Genomic DNA, 20,506 nt, shown 5'->3' with positions numbered 1-20,506 from the left:
AGAAGGAAAGTGACACTTCATTTTCACCTATTCCATTTTTTTTTTTTTTTACCAAACCAATAATATTGATATAATGTAATCAAATTTTCCAAGCTCATAAAAAAATTACTAAAAATCATCAAAAATAATTTTATTTTGTTTTTATATAATTATGAATTTTTATTATTTTATTTTCCCAAAAAAATAAAAAATAAAATTATATAAATAAAAAGTAGATTAAATTATAGGAAATCACTCATCTACTTGGATTAAATTACAGAAAATCACTCATCTACTTTCACCCATAGCTTAATTTAATCCTTACACTTGTTTTTTTTTTTTTTTTATAAATAATATTAAATTCTAAAAGAGAATTATGTTTAGGGTATGCAAAATCATATAATTGAATTAAATAATATTAAATTCTAAAAGAGAATAATGTTTAGGGTATGCAAAATCTTATAATTGAATCAAAAAATGCAAAACTTTTTAAATTGGAGAAGTATCTATTCACCCCACCCAAGCGATCACACACTATAAGACGTTTTCCCCTTAAGATAATATTCAGAATATTTCAATGTAGAAACTTAAGCTAAGAATGGTCAAATTTTATAGATAAAACACATGAGGCAATAGAAACATAGGAAATTGATCACCATACGAAAGGTTCTTTCTTTTCAACAATTATTTATGCTATTCTTGCTATGCATTCCTAGCATCCAATCACTCACCACCAAACGTTCTTCAAAAACTTGTCCTACAAAAACAATCATTCATTTGCCTATCATGAGAATCTCACCTCTTTCACAATTCTTCGTTGCATTAAAACATCTCTCATAACATTAAACAAATGGAAGCAAAAACGAAAAATGTACCTGGCAGAGGAAGACCAATGGATTTCTCACAAAACAGGGAGGAAATTAAAGGAAATGAAGGAAACCCAACAATTCCTGCAAACCTCCATGACATACAACTCTACAACCATCTCCTCCTTTCAATCACCACGTTGGTGTTTTAAAATACGGAGTGAAAGTGCGCTTGAGGTTGTCATCCTCCCACTCCAACTCCTCCCACCAGCTTAGATGCCCCTCAATTTCTTTTAAAGTGTTGGTAGCACTATTGGAATTCAATGGCAATTTCCTTAGATTTGGACAACCAACCACATGGATCTCTTTGAGGGAAGGAAATGGCAAGGCCTTCTTGTAAATACTCTTTAGATTTGGGAGACCTTCCAACAATAACACCATAAGTCTTGAGAATATGCTGAGATTTTGTTGGTAATTTCTGAGTCTCCACACTCATCACTCCCTATAATTTCTTCCATTGCAGGACTGGCTGTAACCGACAGCAACTCAAGGCTTGGAGCATAAATAAGCCAGGTCAAGTCCAAGAATGGACACCTGAAAATAATCACCTTAACAAGGTTGTGGAAGTTTGAGTTTGAGATATGACCTCGAGACAGTCCCATATTTATTTTAACACGTTCCAAATCATAACAACCTTGAAATTCAAGCACAATGAGTCTTTGCAAAGCTGAAAGTGGCAACTCCACCACCTGCAAACCTGGGCAGCTGCCCATCACTAGATGTCGTACGCACTTCTGCAGCATCAAGGAGGTGAGATATTTTTGAACAGCTGGGATTGTATGTAAGTGATACTTATCCAACTCAAGTATTGCAAGCACTCCAACTCCTGCAACTCTCCAACTTCCTCATATTCCTTAATATCCTTTTCAATGTCAATGATCGCATCCTAAACATCTGCAAATTTGAAAGGCAAGATATCACGTTTGGTGGAATTACTTCAAGCTTCCTTATATGGTCTAATATCAAACACCTCAGTTTTGTCAAATTCTTCAGCTCTATAGGCATCTTTTTTATACCCGTCTCTGATAGATTCAGATATTCCAAACTCTCTAATCTAAAAATCTCCAAAGGTAACTCCACTAAATTTTCATTGCACGACAAATCCAAAACTCTTATGACAGGCATGAATTGGAAGAATCCAATTGGAAGTGACTTCATGTTACTATAGCTCAAAATCAAAGTTCGGAGATTGAGGAAACAGGGTGATAGAGAGAGTTCTTCATTGATATTAGAATGCCATAGTGAAATCCGTTGAGCTTCTTTCCATTTCACAGTTTCATATGCTTCAATCAACTGAACATGATCTAGTACAAAACTTTTGTGTCTCTCTTCCCCATAATCACATGATAACCATAGAGCCATGTCACGGATCACATCATGCATCTTACAAGTGTTTTCCGATACACCACCTTCCAAGAGACATGCAAGTTTTAAGCTTCTAATAATCTCCTCTCCTTGGTTGCGTGCTTCATAGATATCGACAAATTTGTCCATAAACCCCTCCCCGATCCAAAGATCTATGAGGTCTTCATTCCAAATTTCATGGTCTTCAGGGAATATCGAACAATATAGGAAACATGATTTGGTGGTATCATTGTCCAAGTGATCGTAACTAAATTTCAAAATCGGAAATACTTGATCTCCCATACCTGAAAACTTTGCTGGGTAACTCTTCAGCACTTGTATTGCTTGCTCCCATTTTCGAGGAGTTTTCCTACTAGCCATTGCTCGCCCGATGACAATGAGGGCAAGCGGCAATCCTTTGCATTCCTGGACAACAATCTTAGCAAGCCTTTTTATATCTGGATGTGAATTCAGGATATTCTCACCAACCTTGTCACGAAACAGAGAAAACGCTTCATCCCGTGTCAAACACTCTACCTTCATCCTCTTATGAACCTCCATTTCATCGCATACTCGTTCAGATCGGGTAGTGAGTACTACTTTGGACTTAGTTTGATTACTCAAATTAGGGATCCCCACCTCCAAGAGATTGAGTCGCTCCCACATATCATCAAGCAATATCACAAAGTTTTTGGATTTCAACAACTTGCATATTTCTGCAGCCTTCTCTTCCTTGCTACGATTCTTCCATTTGTCATCTGGGGTCGGTAATTTATTCAGGATCACGTCTTGAATATTTCCCATGTTGATTGGTTTCGACACCACTATCCATATCACAACATCAAAATCGTTTCTTTTACCAAAATACTCATTATTGAGTTTCTGCAAGAGGGTGGTTTTTCCAACACCCCCAATTCCATACAACCCAATACTTCTTACTTGCTCATCTTCCAGGCATCTCCGAACCTTCTCGTACATCAAGTCTAAGCCCACAGTCTTCCCCATTGGTCTCTCATCCACCGGAGCACAAGGCAAGCTATGAGCCACAACATCAAAACCCCCTTTGCCCTTTAATTCAGTCACAGCATCGATCTTTCTACTCACAATCTTCCCCAGCCTGTAGCTTGACCTGCAATTCTTAGGACAGGTTCCGAGGCATTTCTGTTGGATTTCTTGATCCCCATTTTGCAATATTTCTTCCACTTCAGCTTCCATGACCTGTACAGCGCGGAGCCAACCATCCACTTCATGCGTGCGCCTACTCTGTTGGTCCTCCTCACGTTCAACTCTTCCCATCACATCCTTACTTAAGTTGCTCAGTTCCTCCGTTAAGCTCTTCAAAGACTTGAGATTTTCTTCAAGCTCACGAATATAAACTGCACGCTTGGCGGTGCAATCCCACAAGCGGGTGGCGACGTCCAGGATTGGGCTCACACAATCCATTGCTAGAGGGGATGGCAGAAAAAAGATGAGTTGACTGGAAAGAGGGGAGATGGTGAGCGGGCGTAATGGATTTGATGAATAACAGTTGTTTTAACGTCACGCCAGAACAGAGGAGAAGGAAAAATACCACACAAGGTGACGGCGACCTCAAACCCTAGAGGTAGGTGGGTGATACCGTGATAGTGGTCAACAGCCTGGGGGGGCATCCATAGAGTGAGCTGGGAGTGTTGGAATTTACTGTCCCACATGTGTTGTTTTCTTTCATTTTTTTTTGGTTCTTCTCCCGAGAATTTTCTGGTCCGTGATGCTTTGCTTCTGTTTGTGACGGTGCGATTCTAAGTTCAATAATCTAAAGAACTCTCCCAAATCGAATGTTTCAAGAAAATTTCATTTCAATAATATCATGCTTTAGAAATTGGGAAATATATTTTCCCTAGCGAGATATCCTAGTATCCATATGAGTATATGCACTAAATGCTAAATTAGTAATCATATAAAATTATGAGAATATATAATTTTATGTGGGTCTTGCTTGTATGTGCGGAAGATAAAAAATATCATTTTTTTCATGAATATATGAATAATTAAATTTTATGGATATATTGAAAAATATCAATGAAAATTTTGATAAAAATATCACCAAACATTAATAAAAAATTATAAATATTATGAAAACTTCATAAAATAATAATAAAAACAATAATACATATATTAAAATTATTTTATTATATATATATAAAATAAATTAGTAACATAATACATGTACTAGACAATGCATTAATATTTGAATTAATTGAAGAACAAAAAAAAATGATGATATTAATATAAGTATTTTTTATTTAAAAATATTGATAATTTTATTTATAAATTTATATTTGATTTAAATTGATTTTAATTAGTTTATAATATAATTATGTAATATATATTTATAATTTACAGAAGATATATATAATTTATAAAAAAAATGTTAATAATCCATGTGGGCCCAAGGGCCTGGGCTCGATAGCCCTTTAGATGTCGGAAGTGATTTTATTTTTTTATTTTTTTATTTTTCTAAGCGTTAAGTTACAGCCTACAGCAATCCCACATCGAGAAAATAAATCTCTATTTAATAGATGGCGTCCCGTATAAGCCTGAGTTAAAAGGCATCGGTCGGGGGCCGATTGGTGTGGGTTTAGTCCTTGGCCCAACGTCTCTCTCACTTCGAAGAAACTCGATGACAAGTGTGACAGTTCATCTCGGTAGTGCTGTTTCCACATTATTTTTTATGGATTATTGAATATTGCACAGGCTCTAAGGTTGATTAAATATGCGGTGGGAAAGTCAGGCGTGGAGTTTAGAAGGCAAATGCAAAGACACTCGGTGGCTGTGCGACAGTTACTCCATTACAAGGGCCAGTTGGATGCTTTGAAGGGGGATGCCCTTAATAAGGCTGTTCGAGACACGGCGCAAGAAACTATCTCTGCTATCTTTGCTGCAGAGGAAAATAAGCCAGCAACCTTCAGAAGTTCTTAATGGACGAATTCAAGGGTTTGGGAATACAAACTATGAGATTCCATCAGAAGGTAAGAAATCATTTCTCAGTGAGGTAGTTGGTCTTGGAAGGACACCTATCAAACAGGGAATTAGTAGTATCACACAAGGTCATTCGCTAAGGAAGAATGATAACGGAAGCTACAAGAGTCCAAATCTTCGAAGGTCATTGACTACAGAAGTGGAGTACCGACTTCTCTTCCACTTTAACAGGGAAAGGAAATAATATATGTTTGTGTCTTCAACAAGATGATATACGGTATTAGGTGTTCAGAATTCTTAGTGATAGAATTGTTTGGTTTGTACTTATTTTAAAAAGTAAAAGAAAAGTGAAATACAAAAGGAGGGATTAGGGATTCTTGAAGGACAAGTAAGTTGTTTTTGTCTGTGGTCACTACTACAAAAATAATTTATGATGTCACTATTTATGGTGTCACATTTAAAATAATGACACCATTGAGCTTAAAATTTATAAAGGTGACACATCATATAAAAAATCTTCAATTAGGTTAGTTAGATGATGCTAATTTCAGATTTATGGTGTCATTTTTTGGAAGTGACACCATATGAAATAAAAAATTTTAAATTTTATAACTCAATGGGCCCTTTTTTAAAATAGTGAGTAGGAACAATTTATGAAAAGTCCATTCTTTCCATATATACATTAACTAATATAAAAGATCTTATTGCTTAACCCTAACCATCTTTTTCTTCTCCTTCTTCTCACACCCATGGTCGGCACACCTAAAATTGATATTCTTTGCTTCGTAAAATCTCGGGTAAGTCAAAATCCCTTATCTATCATCTTCATTTTTTTTTATTAATGCAAAAATATTTGTTAGTACAATTGTTTTTTTATATCTCTTGATTTAGTATATCTATGATGTGGGTTTTGTAAATGGTGTTTTTTGTCGAGTTCCAGGAAAGTAAAAACAAGGTTTAACATTCTAACATATTTTTTGTTTCATTGCTAATAAGCCCCAAAACAAATGAAAACAAGAAAAATGAATGATTTTGAAAATTTTTGTCTAATTGAGAATGAGAGATACACTAGTTTTCTTGTATGAAAATAAGAGGATTTATATATATAATAGACATAAAAATAGACTTCTTTGATATTTAATAAACAAGTGAATTTTTCTCTAAAAAAAATAAAATAAGAATTTCTCTATATAATAAAATAATTTACATATGAGATAGTTGTCAATAAGAAAGTTTTGAAAATAAATTTGGGATAAAATATTTTTTAGTAAGTTTTGTTTAGATAATTCAAGAATAAAGTAGGTTATTAACTTTCCTTAAAAAAATAATATTCTTCTTTCTTTTTTGAATTGATCAATTTTTTTAGAAATAAAATTGTTAGGTTCTATTCTTTGTAAATGTTTAAGAAATTCTAAAAAATTCTTTAAAAATAAAATGACCTTTCTACCACATTCCTTGTAATAAATAATTGTTTTTTATACATATTGTAAACTAAAAAAAAAAAAGTCTTTGTTCGGTTAACCTAAGAAGACATTCCTTTGTGTTGAGAGTCACCTAAATGGAATAAAATATTCAATATCATAGGAGAGTAAAAAGTATTGTAAAAATGATTTTGTTGAGAGAGTTATCTAAATGGAATAAGATATTGGTAGGTGAATAAAATATTATGGTGATTGTAATAGTTGACTTAGTGAGTGGAGGATAAGTGTATGCTTCTTTGTTTATTCTATAAAAACAATAATTTTAGTAGTTGAAAACGTGTATGAAATGATTGAAAATATTTTCTGAAAAATAAGATAATAATAAATGGATAATAGTTCATTTCCTAAAAATCTTTTGATAAATTAAAATAACTTGTAGTTAAAATATATTCTTGTGAAAGTATTTAAAAATGAACCAATATATTAATAATTGTTATGATTAAAAAATCAATAATGTTTATGAAAAGTTCTTTGATTCTTTCTCATTCTAATTTTTCTCTTAACATTTTTTAATAAAAAAATTAGATTTTTTTTGTCTTATATGCACAATTTTCATACTTGTTATAATATCATATCTTATCATATTAGTAGTTGAAAACATTTTTATATTTTGTTACTAAAATTTTATTTTATATAATTGAGATGAAATTTAATGGACATTGTTATTTCACAAAATGAACTTTAAAAAATATTGAAATTAAAAAAATCCTTCCAAGAAATATACATATATATATATATATATACATATATATATATATATATATATATATATATATTAGATGTTAAAAATGATTTTTAAAAACAAAATGAATTATAAAAATAAAAAAAATAAAAAGTGCAAATTTTAAGTAGAAAATTAGTATTTTTTTAAAATTTTAAATTTATATTTTGATTTTGTAGTTTTGATTTATTTTTATTTTCTTGAATTGTTTTTATTTGAGTTCAAATGTGACTACTTTGTTATAAGATTCATTAAAGAAATAATTGTTGATTTTACAGTTATTGCTTTAAAGGTTTTACTCATTTAATGAATTGTATATAATTTCATACTTCCAATTATTGTGATATTAATGTTATTCTCATTTGATTTCAGTTTGATGACCAAAAAAACATATTCTCAAGTAGAATTTGATGAAATTAGAGAAGAATGGATTACTTTTGTGTTATAACTAATCATGAATCATATTGATGTATCGTGATCATTCACGGTAAGTCCCTTAGTTGTTATATGATTGAATTTTCCATTGGTATTGTATAACATTACTTATTTCTTTACGAACTATTTTTATATCAAAACGAGAAAAAGGAAAAAGAAGAAGAAAATATTAGTACTTAGATTTGTTTATTGTTTATAACGTCACATTTTTATTTTCAATAAGAACTCTAAACCTCATTAAACTATGAAATGCAGGTATACACTCTTGGGAGGACAGTATGAAGAATAAAAAGAAAGAAGAAAGAGGCAACAAGATTTAGGCTTTTAGATATGACTCTTATGTCATACATTATTGGACATAAACATTACTTTATTTGGAATTGAGAATTTTGGGTTTTTGGATGCAACTCTTCTGTCATTTTATGGTTAGCCGGTTTTATGCATATGAAATGTAGGTATACATGATGTTGGGAAGCTTAACATTTCTAAATCATGTTTTAATGTGTATTCACTTTTCTTTTTTAGTTTTGGTGGGTTTGATGTGTTTGATGTACTATTATTTTGTGAACATTTGATATACAAATATTATTGGATGATGTAATGTGTTACAAGTTAATTTATAAGCATTATGAAAATATAAGTTAAATATAATATGATTATTATATTTATGGACAATTTACACAGGTTGGTCTTATTAATTAATAAGCATTACAAAAATCTACAAACTAATCAACAAAAAACAACCATATCTTCCATAATCATTTACAATGATGTGACACCATAAATTAAAGGTGATACATTTAACGTGACACCATAACTCAAAGATGATGCATTTAATATGACACCTTATATATCTCATACAACTCTATATCAAATTAAGCATCACTAAAAATATATGGTGTCACTTCTGAATGTGTCACCATTTATCTGCTTTGGTGTCGCTTCGAAATATGTCACCAATTGATACCCTCTATGGTGTCAGTGGATAAAGTGACGCTATATTGTAATGACACCCTATGTTTATAGTGACTTATTATAAATGTCACCATATATCTTTTTTCTTGTAGTGGGTGTGAGGATTTCTCAAATTTATGCTTGAGAGCGCCTTTCATCTTGTGTGCTTCATTCTCTACATTTGTGCTTGCATTTTCCATCATCTTCATTTGTCTGTTTCATTTATCATTTCTTTTAAGTAAGTGGTATTTATATTATTGTTGGAGGCTATATCCTTGACTACAAATCAATGTCAATGTGGGTAAATTATTTTATCAATGATGCATTGTATGGCTTTGTTGATGGAAGAACAGAATTTCTCGGGAAAAAAGGATAACCGTACCATTCATAGATTTTAGCATTCGAATGTAGGATCTTAGGCATGCCATAAGCAGCAATCATCTGATCTCTGTCTCTGTCTCTCTCTCTCTCTCTTAGTTTGTCTGTCTTTAAGTTCTCAGTTGGCCTCTTTGTTTGATAAATTTGTAGGTTGTTTCACGGATCCTTACAGGAGGGATGTTTGTCTTTTGTTGAGTATATTGGTAAGTTTTGGGAGGGATGCTAGTCTTTTGAGTTTCTATCACCAAATTCAATTTCCTGATTAGTAGTAGGAAATAGAATAATAAATTCCATGATAGTTGGGGTCCATGCATAGCAGTGAATGACATTGAACATAGTAAAACAATCATGCTAAAGCTAACTAGGAAAGTACGTGACACTTCATTTTCACCTATAAGTTTTTTTTTTTTTTTACCAAACCAATAATATTGATATAAAGTAGAAAAATTTTCCCCACTCATCAACAAATTACTAAAAATCATCAAAAAATAATTTTATTTTGTTTTTATATAATTATGAATTTTTATTATTTTATTTTCCCAAAAAAATAAAAATAAAATTATATAAGTTTAATATTTAATAAATCAAAATATAAATAAAAATTAGATTAAATTACAAAAAATAAATCTTATGCTTTAACCCATATTTTAATTTAATCCTTACACTTGTTTTTTTTTTTTTTAAATAATATTAAATTCTAAAAGAGAATAATGTTTAGGGTAGGCAAAATCTTATAATTGAATCAAAGAATGCAAAACTTTTTAAATTGGAGAAGTATCTATTCACCCCACCCATGGGATCACACACTATAAGATGTTTTCCCCTTAAGATAATATTCAGAATATTTCAATGTAGAAACTTAAGCTAAGAATGGTCAAATTTTATAGATAAAACACATGAGGCAATAGAAACATAGGAAATTGATCACCATTCAAAATGACATTTGATACAAAAAAAAAAAAAAAAAAACTTCACAACACATGTACATACGAAAGGTTCTTTATTTTCAACAATTATTTATGCTATTCTTGCTATGCATTCCCAACATCCAATCACTCAACAATTGTAAGAAGGTCTTCTCCACCAAATGGAAGCAAAAAAGAAAAAATGTACCTGGGAGAGGAAGACCGATGGGTTAGTCAGAAAACAGGGAGGAAAGGAAATGAAGGAAACCCAACAATTCCTGCAAACCTCCATGACATAGAACTTTACAACCATCTCCTCCTTTCAATCAACATGTTTTGAAATACAGAGTGAAAGTGCGCTTGAGGTTGTCATCCTCCCACTCCAACTCCTCCCACCAGCTTGATTCCCCCTTAATTATTTTTAAAGTGTTGGTGGCACTATTGGAATTCAATGACAAATTCCTTAGATTTGGACAACCATGCACATGGATCTCTTTAAGGGAAGGAAATGGCAAAGCCTGCTTGTAGATACTCTTTAGATTTGGGAGAAAAAGCAAATTTAACTCCACTAGTCTTGAGAAGATGCTGAGATTTTGCTGTTCAATTTCTAAGTCTCCACACTCCTCACCCCCTATAATTTCTTTTGTTTTATAACTTTTGCAAACCGACAACATCTCAAGGCTTGGAGCATAAATAAGCCAGGTCAATTCCAAGAATCGACACCCATAAATAATCACTTTAACAAGGTTGTGGAAGTTTGAGTTTGAGATATGACCTCGAGACAGTCCCAAATTTATTTTAACACGTTCCAAATCCTTACAATCACAAAATTCAAGCACAGTGAGTCTTTGCAAAGCCGAAAGTGGTAGCTCCACCACCTTCAAACTAGGGCACATCTTCATCTCTAGACGTCGTATACACTTCTGCAACATCAAGGAGGTGAGGTATTTTTGAACAGCTGGGACTCTAAGTAAGGTGATATTTATCCAACTCAGGTATTGCAAGCACTCCAACTCCTACAACACTCCAACTTCCTTATATTCCACAATATCCTGGACCAAGGGCCGTTCCCTACTAAACATTTGCAAATTTGGAAGGGAAGATATCACATTTGATAGGATTACTTCAAGCCCCTCTACATAGTTTAATATCAAACACCTTAATTTTGTCAAATTCTTCAGCTCTATAGGCATGTTTTTTATGCTCATACGTGATAGATTCAGATATTCCAAACTCTCTAATCTACAAGTCTCCAAAGGTAACTCCACTAAATTTCTATTCTCCGACAAATCCAAAACTCTTATGACAGGCATGAATTGGAAGAATCCAATTGGAAGTGACTTCATCTTACTCATACTCAAAATCAAAGTTCGGAGATTGAGGAAACAGGGTGATAGAGAGAGTCCTTCATTGATATTAGAATGCCATAGTGAAATTTGTTGAGCTTCTTTCCATTTCACAATTTCATATGCTTCAATCAACTGAACATGATCTAGTACAATACTTTTGTGTCTCTCTTTCCCATAATCACATGATAACCATAGAGCCATGTCACGGATCACATCATGCATCTTGCAAGTGTTTTCCGATACACCACCTTCCAAGAGACATGCAAGTTTTAAGCTTCTAATAATCTCCTCTCCTTGGTTGCGTGTTGCATATATATCAACAAATTTGTCCATAAACCCCTCCCCGATCCAAAGATCTATGAGGTCTTCAATCCAAATTTCATGGTCTTCAGGGAATATCGAACAATATAGGAAACATGATTTGGTGGTGTCATTGTCCAAGTGATCGTAACTGAATTTCAAAATCGGAAATACTTGATCTCCCATACCTGAAATCTTTGCTGGGTAACTCTTCAACACTTGTATTGCTTGCTCCCATTCTTGAGGAGTTTTCCTGCTAGCCATTGCTCGCCCGATGACTATGAGGGCAAGCGGCAATCCTTTACATTCCTCAACAACGATCTTAGCAAGCCTTTTTATATCTGGATGTGAATTCAGGATATTCTCACCAACCTTGTCACGAAACAGAGAAAACGCTTCATCCCGTGTCAAACGCTCTACCTTCAACCTCTTATGAACCTCCATTTCATCGCATACTCGTTCAGATCGGGTAGTGAGTACTACTTTGGACTTAGTTTGATCACTCAAATCAGGGATCCCCACCTCCAAGAGATTGAGTCGGTCCCACATATCATCAAGCAATATCACAAAGTTTTTGGCTTTCAACAACTTGTATATTTCTGCAGCCTTCTCTTCCTTGCTATGATTCTTCCATTTGTCATCTGGGGCCGTTAATTTATTCAGGATCACGTCTTGAATATTTCCTATGTTGATTGGTTTCGACACCACTATCCACATCACAACATCAAAATCGTTTCTTTTACCAAAATACTCATTATTGATTTTCTGCAAGAGGGTGGTTTTTCCAACACCCCCAATTCCATACAACCCAATACTTCTTACTTGCTCATCCTCCAGGCATCTCCGAACCTTCTCGAACATCAAGTCTAAGCCCACAGTTTTCCCCATCGGTCTCTCATCCACCGGTGCACAAGGCAAACTATGAGCCACAAAATCAAAATGCCCTTTGCCCTTTAATTCAGTCACAGCATCGATCTTTCTTCTCACAATCTTCCCCAGCTTGTAGCTTGACCTGCAATTCTTAGGACAGGTTCCGAGACATTTCTGTTGGATTTCTTGATCCCCATTTTGCAATATTTCTTCCACTTCAGCTTCCATGGCCTGTACAGCGCGGAGCCAACCATCCACTTCATGCGTACGCCTACTCTGTAGTTGCTCCTCACGCTCGACTCTTCCCATCACATCCTTACTTAAGTTGCGCAGTTCCTCCGTTGAGCTCTCCAAAGACTTGAGATTTTCTTCAAGCTTACGAATATAAACTACTCTCTTGGCGGTGCAATCCCACAAGCAGGTGGCGACGTCCAGGATTGGGCTCACACAATCCATTGCTTCAGGGGATGACAGGAAAAAGATGAGTTTGAAAGACAACTGAAGAACTCAAAAGAGGAGATGGGTGAGTTGCCGTAATGGATCTGATGAATAACAGTTGCTTAACAGCCCACCAAAAAAGAAAAGAAAAAAAGAAAGAAAAAATATTCCCGCATCAAAACTTTTTGGTGGGTAGATTATGCAAGACGCGTTGGTGGGTCATTGTGGTAGACAATCTGTAATGGGAATCCAAAGGGATAGATGGGAGTGGTGGTTCTCCTGTCCCACATATGCTGCTTTCTTCTTCTTTTTTCATTCTTAGCCTGAAAAGATTCGGACCAGTCATGCTCTGCTCCTTTTGGTAATTATGATTAATTTTCTGGACACCTGAACATCAATTGTTAAGAGAGATTTTTGGTACCCAGAAAGAAATTTTTTGCAGCTATAATTGTGGAGATTAGACGAACATTAATTTCATGGATTATGCAAGACATTTTAGCAGGCAGTAAATTGTGGCCAGCAGCCTGTAAAGGAGATGTTTACTTTACGTTGGGTTCCACCCCTTTTTCTTCTTTTTCATCTTTTCCATGTTAGTGCCCCTACTGTTTGCTTTCATCATTGAAGCTCCATTTTCAATTCTTATCCTTTCTTTTGAACTCAAGTGACTTGTAAGTTGCATGAATGATGTGTTTTCCCCTTTGCTTATGTATTTTCATGATCCAAACTAAATATAAAGATTTCAATAGAAAAATAAAAACTGACAATAAACTTTTTTATACATAAGTGAAAATTTTCGTTGTATATAAATGTTTAGTGCTCATACACAGTATTTTAAACTAATTTTGATTCAATATGTAATTAATTGGATAAATTTTTCATATTTTATATTATTCTTAAAAATTAATAGATTTATTTTTAAAAAATTAAAACATTAAATCTCACTTCACTTTGAATTTATTTGCTTTTAACAAAAAAATTCATAAAAGTATAATTACATGCACTAATAAAATTGTGACTTATTCTAAATTAGTTTTGGTCTATCACTTTTTGGTATTTATTGGACATATTTTTTAGTTCCAAATTATTTTTAAAAATTTACTCATTAATAGATCTAATGCATTATTTGAAGTTCATTTGTTTAGTTTAAAAATTTATAACAAATATAATGGAGTATAGAGAAGAAATAATATTAATTTTGAACTAGTTTTAGTTTGTAATTTTTAGTGGTAATTGAATTATTTCTTGAATTCCAAATTATATGCTAAAAATTAATAAACGTGTTTACAAATCTTAAGGCAATAAGTTCTCTTGATTTGAAGTCTATTTGTCTAGTAAGAAGATTGAAATTGTTGGAAAGAGAAGAGATAGCTTGGGTGAAAATTGAAAAATGCTTAAAAGAGAAGAAACTGCAATTTCTTATTATCATGCCAAAGGAGTCAAAACTACAAATTTGGAAGAGATTAGAACTTGAAGGCAAATCTCCCTTGCTATGTGGATATATATTCTTAAGCATATTTAAGACAAATATATATATATATATATATATATATATATATATATATATATATATATATATATATATATATATATATAATATGTATTATTTGGAAGAGATTAGAACTTGAAGGCAAATCTCCCTTGCTATGTGGATATATATTCTTAAGCATATTTAAGACAAATATATATATATATATATATATATATATATATATATATATATATATATATATATATATATATATATATATATATATATATATAATATGTATTATTATCAATTTAATCTCATCTTAGTGATATTTATTTTGTATATTTTAGTAAAAACTAATATTTTCATCATTGTATATGATCATGGAAATTTCGCATATACTTGCTAACAGATCAAATGACTTATAAGAAACTTTCATTTTAGTTTTTTTATCTTTTAGTTTTTTTTTTTTTAATCTTTTGACCATTTTTATATCTTTTTAAAATGAAGTTTTGTAATAATTTTTTTTTATATTTTCTTTTTATTTTCCTTCATTTTCTTATTAACTAAACATATTGTATGGAGTATAATCTCACAAACATGAGTGACTAGATTTTATTTTTATCAAAGGAGGAAGGATTTAGAGTCAAGATACATGGTGAATTAATAGCTTGAAACTAAGATTGAAAGATAGTCTTGAATAAATTGATTAACTTGAGAAAAATAATATCTTTTAATTTCCTTTAATAAAGAATATAATAATCTTAATCAATTTGCCAAATATTTAATATTGATAAGATGAAATTATAAAGTTTCATTATAAGATCTATTAGAAGGTAGTTAAAGATAAATTGAGCTTAATTGTGAATAATTGATCAAAGCAATTAAGATTTATAATTTGATATTTTAATGGATTTAAATTTAAAGTTAAATTAAATATCAGTTTAGATGAAATTTTAATGTCTTCAACCTAACTTGATAACTTAAAGATCTTATTGACTTTTTTAATATCGAAATTGATTTATAGTGGATTCAAAATCTGAATGTTTTTTCATTAATAAATTTTGTTCTAATTTTGGTCAATTTCATTTCTTCATTTGAAACCGATTTTTTTGGTATATGATTTTTCACCATCTCACCTTTTGATCATCACCATCTCAATTCACACAATATTCTTTCTTAATTACTAAATATATTTGTCATCCTAGTGAACAATACCTAAAGCTATTTGTTTAATTAAAATCTACTTTAGAATAGTAGAATTATTTGTCTTTGACCCTACGAATTTGATCATCACCAATGAATATATGTAAGCATCCACACGTTCATAGAAATGTATACATGTCATGTTCAGGTGATCAATAGACAACACGTTAGCATCAACCATTTATTTTTTATATAGCAGAGGATGCATCCTCTTGGTTGCTCAGTGTCTGAACTTCCATCTTCTTGCTTCTTTTCAGTTGTTTTACAACATCCAGTCGCTCGGAGGAATATGGAGATGGGATCTAATATCCAGTATCATCAATGAAACAGGATTAGCAGAAAGAAAGGATAAGACCATAAATGTGAGGGAAAGGGTGACAAGAATTACCAAGGATGGCATGTACTTTTTTATAGCTGCTAAGATGGCCGCATGCCCTACAACAGATACCTGGATCACAGAAAAAGATAAAAGGATTTTAAAGCACCTCTCTTATAATTATTTTGACAGTTGATGCAAGCCCAGATAAATTGTCTTCTATGGCAATTATAATTCATTTTGTCTGATCAAAAGTCACAAACATGGATATGAAAAGAGAGAGCGAACTGCTACTTCAGCCAATGATGAAAGATAAAAAATTAGAGAATAAAGAGTTGATGAGTAGGTGATTACAGGGAGTAGCATTAGAATTGTAATTGGGATAAGTGAAGCAATATCAGCTAGTGTTTGTTTTAGCTTCTTTCTTTCCCTTTCTGTAACCCTGCGGCCACGCATTTGCTTTAGCAGAAGCTCCAGAGAAGCCATGATGTCTATGAAGAGCAGCTGAGTGCCCATCAATATATCCTTAAACACAGTTCAATTTGAAGCATTAGCATCTGAACTTTGACATGGTTTTTTTTTTTTACCAATCATCGAGTCAGATGATCATTGGACTTACAGAGCTTGTAGATATCAACTTCATGCTGGATTTCCTGAGTAAATTTTGATGCAGAGCCTCTGATTCAGCTGTCCTTCCTGTCTCCACCAGGGTTCTTGTCTCTGTCCCCACTTTGCAGCTAGCCTGCCAGCAGCAAATTATTGTAATTGTTGCCTAAAATTGTGTGGTGCAGTCACTTATTTACAAAGAATAATTTTAGAATGGTGCTTCACAGTTGTTGTTGGGTCCATCTATCCATTGAGGACTCATACCTTGCTCAGTTTATTTCCAGACTGAGGTATTTTTTCTAGATTTCTCCTTGCCATTAAGTCAGTCACCTTCTGTTGTGCATCCAAGGTTACAGATGAACTTGTAGTGTCTTTAGTTCCAGTGGATTGTGTTTGGTCAAGGGCATTTCTTTCTGCAATCTTCTGCAGCTGACTGCTTGAGAAATCGGCATTATCATACCCTGATCTATCATAGGCAGCCCAGTAGTCTTCCAAACAACTAGTAAGCAGGCTCTGACTGAAAAAAATATAAAAAGTAAAATAAATCAACAATCATGGCAACTCCAGGAAAGAAAATTTAAAATTGAGATTATGCTTACTACCTTCGGAGCAAGAATGCCAACAAGTCTGCATTTAAGGGCTGCTGAGTTGAACTGCTGAAATGTGCAAACCCAGAGAAAACATCATAGCAAACCGTAAAAACAGTATGTAAAATAATCTCTTTCTCTGCTTGGATGGCATGCTGTTTGGACCTCCTTCTCTCTTGATTGAATCCGAAAGGAAATGCAGCATAAAAATCAAGCCATCCAATTTCATCAGCTACTACCTGTAAAGAGAGTTTGAATATTAGAATATTTTCATATATTACCTTCCCTATTGTAAGTGTGTTGAAACTAACTAACCTCCATGAAAAGTTGATACACAGAGAGTGAAGAAAACTTGGGGTAAATGAAAAGGCTACCACACTCCAAGTAACTGAAATCAAAGCATTGAACCTACTGGAGTCTAAGGATAAAGTTGAGAAGTTTAAAAGGGTTATAAAAAAAAAAATGCAGAGTGATATACCTGAGGAAGTCCTTAACCTGCTCATCAAGATCCTTTATTCCCATTCCTAACAAAAATAATCTTGTTTTTCTTCCCAGAAATGCAAAAATTCCTAGAGTAGCCAGACAATTACTCTCTTGAACCTGTCAACCATTAATAGAGAAAGGTAAGACCAGGGCTTAGAACATGAGAAATACTTCCCTTAGCATTCAAATATTCACAATTCTGAATGAGGGATTGACATTTGGGATGATAACTATATGTTTGCTTTTGTAGAACTTGAACACTTAGCTTTGATAGAATCCTTTAGAACAAACTCTTATGGTTCAGTAAATTGAAAATGAAATTATCTAGGGATTGTCCAAGAGTGTCCATGACAAAGGGCAGGAGGTTATTACATGAATCACTGAACTGACCTTGTCTTGAAAAGTCTGAAGGCCTGAAAATACACTTTCTCTGCGAATTGCTTTAGCGAGTTTTTTTTGAGCCAAACCAATCCAAAATTCTACATCTTCACTTTTCTGGCTAGGCAGAATCTTTGTACCAAAATTATACAGGAACTCCTGTTCAAAACCTGCCTTAGTGGCTAACTGGTGCAATTTATCCACTGAAACAAGACTATGTGACAAATTCATGAGCTCTATTAATGCTTCCTCAATAGACAATATAAACAAGGGGCAGGAAATATGGCCAGAACCCAATTTTCCTACTGCCACACAGCAGCTTATAGCCAGAATAATCCCTGCAACACCACTGAAAATTATTGTGTTTTATACTATTTTCCCAATTCAAGGTACTAGGTGAAAAAATAAACTTGTAAAAGCAGTGGGAATTTGTCCAAGATTCAACAATGTTATACTAAAAGCTGAGAATTCTGTGAGCTAACCTTCCAGCATATTCCATAGACCACTTCTTCAACAATGGAATGAAAAATCCTGCTACACGTGGCAGTTCCACCATTCTAAACCATTCAACCAATTTTGGGTGCCTTGCCTTCAGCTGGCTTTCTATGTTTTGCTCAACCGAGTTTATTATTGGGGACAAGCTGAATGAAATGAAGGAACAAAATTTTAGTCCTAGCATACAAGGTTGCAATCACCGTTTGCCTTTGAAGTGAGGAAGAGACATCAAAACTGAGCCACAAGAGATGGAATATCAACATGTATGGAAGTTCAAACAAAACTTCAAAAAGATGTTTTCAGGCATAGCATGTGCAAGTTTCACTAGTTAACCAACTACTACTTCCAGGACTAAAGCAAATCCATTAACATTAGACTTCTAAAAGACGCTTTTAGAACTTACATCTCACAAACTAGAGAAGGATTGTTGCAGCGTCCATGAGAAAGGAAGAATTCCAGTTCAATTGCAGTTCTTAACAAAGCATACACTGCTACCTGTCCTACCACAATGGTATAATTCTTATTTAAATTTATCTTGCCAACAAGAAAGTCATAAAAGTACAAGCATAATACTCTGTATCAGTTTATGGAGGAAGAACCCTAATCACTTAGTGCTAATGTTTTTTGTGTAAGTGCATACCTGATGGGCAATGCGTTTATGCCAGGCATGCACATCAACTCCCACCCAAGCCATTGCTAGCTCTGGACCGCATCTAGCCAATTCAAAAGATTCAACCGTGTGGGAAAAGCTCCTAGCAGACTCATGCAATACCCACACAAGACAATTCACCCGATTGAATTCCATTTTGGTACTGATAGCTTTAACCGGAGGAGGCACGTTCTCATTATTGGTTTGATCAGAATAAGCTGAAGAAACCATGGATGATGGCACCCCAGAAGAAAACCACCTTGATGAATAAGTGGAATATGTAAACAAAATTCTGTTCTTCTTGCCATTGAACTTTGAAGAATAAGGTGCATTGCTCCTTACTGTTCTTCTGTCCTCTGATTCAAAGTTTCTGGGGCACAAAAAAAAAAAAATCATGAATCTTTTAGTCCTGGAATTCAGAAGGCAATGTAATGCTACAATTAACACAAATACATGGAAGCTTCGTTTTTTTTTTCCAAGTCCAAGACCAAATGTTTGGATATAAAAACATCTTTGCAACCTTCCTACCTTTCTGGGTAGTTGATTTACATATAGATATGGAACACCAAACCAAGATGTTGAGAAGTTCCAACTGAATCACCATCAGCAAGTCATGAAAATTTTGTACACCAATTAACTTCAAGAAATATACACTAGGTAAGTAATGGAGATCTCAACATACTGCCTATGATTTTTCCCTCTCTCCAAAAAATTAAATAAGTAATAAAATGAACAAGCCTAATTACTTGAATGCTAGCTACATTAAAATTTTCCCCAGAATTTCAAAACTCTATGGCAATCTCAAAAACTTGGGAAAGTTCATGAACACTACACCCAGTTGGAAAAACAAAGTTCTGAGAGCAGTTTTTAACTCAAAATTCAACAGATGGATGATACACAACAGACTAAATATTACAAATATAAAAGGCTGATAATCAATTGAGACATACATTTACTGGTATAGAAGTTGAAAAGTGAACTTATTCATTAACTTTCATTATATATATATAAAGAGTGAGTGAGATTTTGAGAGAGAGAGAGAGAGATATTACGAGTATGAATGGGGGAGTTGCAGAGAGAGAAGGAAAGCCATGGAACCAGAGAGAGAGAGAGAAGGAAAGGACCAAGTGCAGAAACAAATGGAGAGGTTGGGCGACCACAGAGAAATGGTTGGAAAATAATAAAGAAATTACTAAAATATTTGTCTCTTTTCTTGGGTTTGTCTCCCGCCAGCCCAAAATTTTTTGAAGTACACGAACTGTCATTTGTTTATTGGAAAGGAAGTTTATTGTGTATAGGTGCTCAAACCCAAATCTCCCACACTATCTCATATGTCTCTT

The 20,506-nt window shown here is 33.3% G+C and overlaps 3 protein-coding genes across 3 annotated transcripts; all 3 read right to left on the bottom strand.

Annotated features, from left to right (window-relative positions):
- Window positions 1-1,646: 1,646 nt before the first annotated feature.
- Window positions 1,647-3,684, bottom strand: LOC117922422 (probable disease resistance protein At5g43730). Its single transcript, XM_034840559.1, has one exon. The coding sequence runs from the start codon at window positions 3,630-3,632 to the stop codon at window positions 1,647-1,649; it is 1,986 nt and encodes a 661-aa protein (XP_034696450.1). The 5' UTR covers window positions 3,633-3,684.
- Window positions 3,685-11,037: 7,353 nt separating this feature from the next.
- On the bottom strand, window positions 11,038-12,996 carry LOC117922421 (probable disease resistance protein At1g52660). Its single transcript, XM_034840558.1, has one exon. The coding sequence runs from the start codon at window positions 12,994-12,996 to the stop codon at window positions 11,038-11,040; it is 1,959 nt and encodes a 652-aa protein (XP_034696449.1).
- Window positions 12,997-15,754: 2,758 nt separating this feature from the next.
- On the bottom strand, window positions 15,755-20,261 carry LOC117921982. Its single transcript, XM_034839929.1, has 13 exons — window positions 20,219-20,261; window positions 19,158-19,536; window positions 18,921-19,012; window positions 18,505-18,663; window positions 18,035-18,371; window positions 17,640-17,761; window positions 17,477-17,549; window positions 17,177-17,400; window positions 16,839-17,091; window positions 16,588-16,710; window positions 16,323-16,493; window positions 16,041-16,100; window positions 15,755-15,954 (listed from the first exon to the last, which is right to left on the bottom strand). The coding sequence occupies exons 1-13, from the start codon at window positions 20,257-20,259 to the stop codon at window positions 15,841-15,843; spliced, it is 2,148 nt and encodes a 715-aa protein (XP_034695820.1). The 5' UTR covers window positions 20,260-20,261; the 3' UTR covers window positions 15,755-15,840.
- Between the last annotated feature and the right edge of the window lie 245 nt (window positions 20,262-20,506).

The sequence above is a fragment of the Vitis riparia genome, chromosome 9 (genome assembly GCF_004353265.1).
Source record: "Vitis riparia cultivar Riparia Gloire de Montpellier isolate 1030 chromosome 9, EGFV_Vit.rip_1.0, whole genome shotgun sequence".
NCBI lineage: Eukaryota > Viridiplantae > Streptophyta > Magnoliopsida > Vitales > Vitaceae > Vitis > Vitis riparia.
This window is presented reverse-complemented; position numbering and strand designations above follow the sequence as displayed.

What these genes read in the sequence shown, in the direction of transcription:
- LOC117922422 (XM_034840559.1), bottom strand. Translation starts at nt 3,632, where the DNA reads ATGGATTGTGTGAGCCCAATCCTGGACGTCGCCACCCGCTTGTGGGAT.
- LOC117922421 (XM_034840558.1), bottom strand. Translation starts at nt 12,996, where the DNA reads ATGGATTGTGTGAGCCCAATCCTGGACGTCGCCACCTGCTTGTGGGAT.
- LOC117921982 (XM_034839929.1), bottom strand. Translation starts at nt 20,259, where the DNA reads ATGGCTTTCCTTCTCTCTCTGCAACTCCCCCATTCATACTC. An exon ending in ATAAACGCATTGCCCATCAG is followed by an intron (nt 19,013 to 19,157) that starts GTATGCACTTAC and finishes GTGGTAGGACAG; the next exon opens with GTAGCAGTGTATGCTTTGTT. An exon ending in TTCAGACTTTTCAAGACAAG is followed by an intron (nt 17,762 to 18,034) that starts GTCAGTTCAGTG and finishes AATGGTTGACAG; the next exon opens with GTTCAAGAGAGTAATTGTCT.